General features: G+C 45.5%; 1 protein-coding gene across 1 annotated transcript in view; it reads left to right on the forward strand.

The window, feature by feature from the left end:
- cacna1da (calcium channel, voltage-dependent, L type, alpha 1D subunit, a) overlaps window positions 1-5,000 on the forward strand; it is a gene marked incomplete at both ends in the record, with an annotated part of 101,904 nt that overhangs the window by 89,290 nt on the left and 7,614 nt on the right. Inside the window, 3 exons of the mRNA XM_084445871.1 lie at window positions 277-410; window positions 1,671-1,787; window positions 2,396-2,790. Of these exons, the coding sequence (XP_084301997.1) occupies window positions 277-410; window positions 1,671-1,787; window positions 2,396-2,790 (646 nt within the window). The remainder of the gene's footprint in view (window positions 1-276; window positions 411-1,670; window positions 1,788-2,395; window positions 2,791-5,000) is intronic.

Here is a 5,000-nt window from a genome sequence, read left to right on the forward strand (position 1 = left end):
TGGATGTATATTCTAACCATTTATAATCCATTTATAACCCGTTTATAAACTACCGCATATCCTTTAACCTGACTGTTAGAACTAGTGCTTGTCCAGGAGAGCCAAGAGGTTGAGGTGCTATTTGAGTAGTATTCTATTAGTTTTTTGGTAGTATTCTAGTTGGGGGGTTTTTTAGGGAGCAGATCAGGGGAAGGCGACACGGGCAGACTCTATCTCCCAGGGTGCTGTGCGGTGACCTGCTGACACAGGAAGCGTTTGTGTGGTGTGTTCACCCAGATGATGAGGTAACCGTGGGGAAGTTCTATGCCACCTTCCTGATACAGGACTACTTCAGGAAATTCAAGAAACGCAAAGAGGAAGGGCTGGTGGGCGTCCACGCCTCCGAGAACCACACGGCCATCGCTCTGCAGGTGAGTGTCAGGGTGGGCGTGTGTGTCTGCGTGTGTGTGTGTGAGACAGGGAGAGATAGAGAGAGAAGAAAGTGTGAGAGGGAGAGAGAGAAAGACAGAGAGAGAAAGAGAGAGGGAGGAGCGAAAAGGGAGAGTGGAAAGATGTATATTGACTAAATTTAATGTGTGTTTGTTTTTTGTGGAAGTGACCACCAATTGTGCTAATGTTGTGATGTGTATGATTCAGCAGGTTGATTCATGATCAACCCCCCAGTCATGTGACAGTTTTGATAGTGGTGTACAGTATGATACTGTTTTTGATAAGCGTATGTGCGTATATATGTGAATTATTTATATATATATAGAATTGTATACCATTCTGTGAGGTACTCACCTATCTCTGTTGTATGACTGTGATAATGATACTGATGTAAAGTGTCTGTTTCTCTCTCCACTCACCATTGTCATTAGATGTTGACACGTGTCACACATCCACCCATGAATCAGTTCACAGTCGAAGCAGCTAATTTCTGTTTCCATCAGCCAGAGTTTAAAGGTGCACTGTGTGACATTGGTATCCATTAGTGGATGGACGGCCATTTTTTGTTTTAGAGTTTTGTATGTTTTTTGCTCTTGAACTGTTTTTTTAAGATGCTGTATGCTGTAGTTTACTAATTGCACATAATTTTACATAGTGCACCTTTAAACATTTATTGTTGAGAGTAATAGTCCTCTATTGTTCTCTCTCTCTCTCTCTCTCTTTCTCTCTCTCTCTCTCTGTCCTCACCTTTTCCCATTTTAAAACTGGCTCATACAGTATGTGGCCTATGAGCAGAATGTAAACATTCCGTATTTTTTGCACTAATAGACAGGGGTGTAATAACTGTGTTCCACAATCCTGTGAGCATATCTAGAGATCTCAGCACACATGGATAAGAATAGATAGGGCACATTAAGATGGTACATTTGTCTGTCTCCTATAAACGTTCTCATATCTCATAGTCTGTCTAGCATTGTCCAGTTTGGGGTTTGTAAACGTAAGGTTTGCGTCACAGAGTAGAGGATTGTGTGCTTGTTTGTGTGTGTGTGTGTGTGTGCGTGTTACTGTGTGCGTGTGCGTGTGACTGTGTGTGTGTGTGTGCGTGCGACTGTGTGTGTGTTTGTGTGTGTGTGTGTGTGTGTGTGTGCGTGCATGCTCTCATGTGTGCGACTGTGAGAGACGTCTTGGCCTGAAGGAGACTCTCACCGCCAGACCTCGCCCTTCTACTGTCATGGTTACAGGCTGGGCTTCGCACACTCCATGATATTGGGCCGGAAATCCGCCGAGCGATATCATGTGACCTGCAAGATGACGAGCTAGTAGACTTTATTCCTGAGGAGGACGAGGAGATTTATAGGGTAACTGGCTCCATTTTATCTCTCTGAGAGGGTAAAGCACTTGTGTTGACTTTTACATGCAGCAATGAGATACTTGTGATAATAAATCGCCACATATACACTGTTTTATATAGCGGATAACTACAATCAATTAGGCCTAGGTACACAAACACACACACACACACACACACACACACACACATTAGAGTGCATGTACAGCACAGGTATAGTATGAGACCCATCCACAGTTAGGTCTAGGAGTAGTACTATAGTAGGCTTGTAATAGTGCTACAGTAGGCTTCTAGTAGTACTACAGTAGGTAGTGCAGTAGTAGTACTATTAGGCTTGTAGTAAATGGCGCAGGAAGTAAGCTTTGGATTTGCAGTTCTTCCCTTGTTTCAGTTCAGACACAAGGAGGTAATTAGTGCTGCCATTTCACTCACATAACACCATAAGCCATTGAACCAGCTTGTCAACTTATTTTCTGCCCATACAATTTCTGAAAAAGAAAGAACAGCAGCAACAACAACAACAACAACAACAGATTCAGAGCACCACTTGAGCACACCGACCGGCACACACTGGTCCTGACCCTTGACCTTTTTCACCCCGAGCGTTCCCTCCCGCAGCGCAATGGCGGCCTGTTCGGTAACCACGTGAACCAGGTGAACGGGGCCCAGCGGCACCCGTCCCACCAGACCAACGCCACCCAGCGGCCCCTGCAGGTTCAGCCACCACCCCACTACGCCCACATGGAGCAGCCGGTGGGGCGCCTCGGCCGCGCCAACGCCATGTCCCACCCCAACAACAACAACCGCCACCACCATCACCACCACAACTCCTCCTACGGAAAGTCGCCCAAGTCCACCAACGTCAACCTCAACAATGCCAACGTGTCCAGCCTGCCCAATGGCGGGCACCACCGCTACTACGAGCACGCCCCGCCCGCCAATGGCTACCCGGGCCACCGCGGTGGCGGTTACTATGACTACGACAAGCCTCCCCGGATTCTGCAGGGACAAAGGTGAACACGCGCTGGCCGCTTTTGAAATGGGTTGATGCGTCATGTGACAGTCAGTAGAGAAAGAAAATGAGGTTGAGCCGGAGGGGTAGAGGAGAGAATGAATGAGGTTGAGATGGAGGGGTAGAGGAGAGAATGAATGAGGGTGAGATGGAGGGGTAGAGGAGAGAATGAATGAGGTTGAGCTGGAGGGGTAGAGGAGAGAATGAATGAGGTTGAGATGGAGGGGTAGAGGAGAGAATGAATGAGGGTGAGATGGAGGGGTAGAGAGGATGAATGAGGTTGAGATGGAGGGGTAGAGTAGAGAGCAAATGAGGTTGAGAATGGAGGTGGAGAGAGAATGAATGAGGTTGAGATGGAAAAGAGTAGAGATTGAATTAAGTTGAGATGGAGGGGTAGAGGAGAGAATGAATGAGGTTGAGATGGAGGGGTAGAGGAGAGAATGAATGAGGTTGAGATGGAGGGGTAGAGTAGAGAATGAATGAGGTTGAGATGGAGGGGTAGAGGAGAGAATGAATGAGGTTGAGATGGAGGGGTAGAGGAGAGAATGAATGAGGTTGAGATGGAGGGGTAGAGAGAATGAATGAGGTTGAGATGGAGGGGTAGAGGAGAGAATGAATGAGGGTGAGATGGAGGGGTAGAGGAGAGAATGAATGAGGTTGAGATGGAGGGGTAGAGGAGAGAATGAATGAGGTTGAGATGGAGGGGTAGAGGAGAGAATGAATGAGGTTGAGATGGAGGGGGAGAGGAGAGAATGAATGAGGTTGAGATGGAGGGGTAGAGGAGAGAATGAATGAGGTTGAGATGGAGGGGTAGAGGAGAGAATGAATGAGGTTGAGATGAAGGGGTAGAGGAGAGAATGAATGAGGGTGAGATGGAGGGGTAGAGGAGAGAATGAATGAGGGTGAGATGGAGGGGTAGAGAGGATGAATGAGGTTGAGATGGAGGGGTAGAGTAGAGAATGAATGAGGTTGAGATGGAGGGGTAGAGTAGAGAATGAATGAGGTTGAGATGGAGGGGTAGAGTAGAGAATGAATGAGGTTGAGATGGAGGGGTAGAGTAGAGAATGAATGAGGTTGAGATGAAGACTTCTAATGATAAGAAAACGTGCGTTCCCTTGTCTGTTCACATGAGGGACGTGATTTCCGAGCCTCTCCTGGTCAGGCAGCAGTCTCAGTATGTACTGTATGACATCCCCACACAGGGCTTTGATACGTTAGACCCACCCTGTAGGGTTAGCTGCTACTCTGTATTATTTCCTTCAGCCATACGGGCCAGTGTGTGCACCATGATAGATTTCTTATAATCAAACTTTGCTCTGTCACTGACCAACAGCACAACGAGACGCTCCCTTAAACCGACCAATCATCACGCTCCATTCCATAACCGACCAATAGCATTCTTTTCACTGACGGTTCACTGTCATATCTGACCAATAGCAGACTGCCTTCAGACTTTCCATATCTCAAGTTTAAGATCCTTTAATTTTGTATTACACCTATACCTCCTTGTTAGGGGCCAGGCAGCGTAGCTGCCGGAACCCTATTGTATTTGCCTATATTATTATTATTATTATTATTATTAGGGGCCAGGCAGCGTAGCTGCCGGAACCCTATTGTATTTGCCTATATTATTATTATTATTCTCCTTCCACTGAAGTCTAACTTCCCGTGGACAAAAAATCACCAAAATTTGCACATAGCTCCAGTACTATACCCAAAGTCCTCAACCTGCATTGTAGGTCAAAAAACCTGAAGGTGGCGCTACAGCAACAGTCTAAAGTTTAAAACTTTAAAAAATCATAACAAATCAGCCATAGGTGCCATCACTGTAAAACCACCACGTGAATGTAGTCCCAAGTGAGACAAAACTTTCATACGCTTTGAGCTTGCAGGAATTTTGAAGTCCATCACTCTGATTTCTTCATAAACTGTAAAACCTATCAAACCTATCTCCTCCCACATTTTTTGTTCAATTGACACCAAAATGTATCTACTGTATCTTCAGACTGTCCTTACCAAACGATCCTCACAGATTTTTGAAATATGAAAAATTGAGCCCACAGCACATCAAAAAGTTTTACTGTTAACAGTTCTGTATATAGTTCCTATTAATTCTCGCCAAATCAATGTCTGATCATCCTCATAAAAAGTGACAACATTAGCCACATATCCAAGATGTAGTATGATTTTTTTTTAGAATTTTATCTCAAA

This window comes from Borostomias antarcticus, assembly GCF_949987555.1.
Source record: "Borostomias antarcticus genome assembly, chromosome: 11".
NCBI lineage: Eukaryota > Metazoa > Chordata > Actinopteri > Stomiiformes > Stomiidae > Borostomias > Borostomias antarcticus.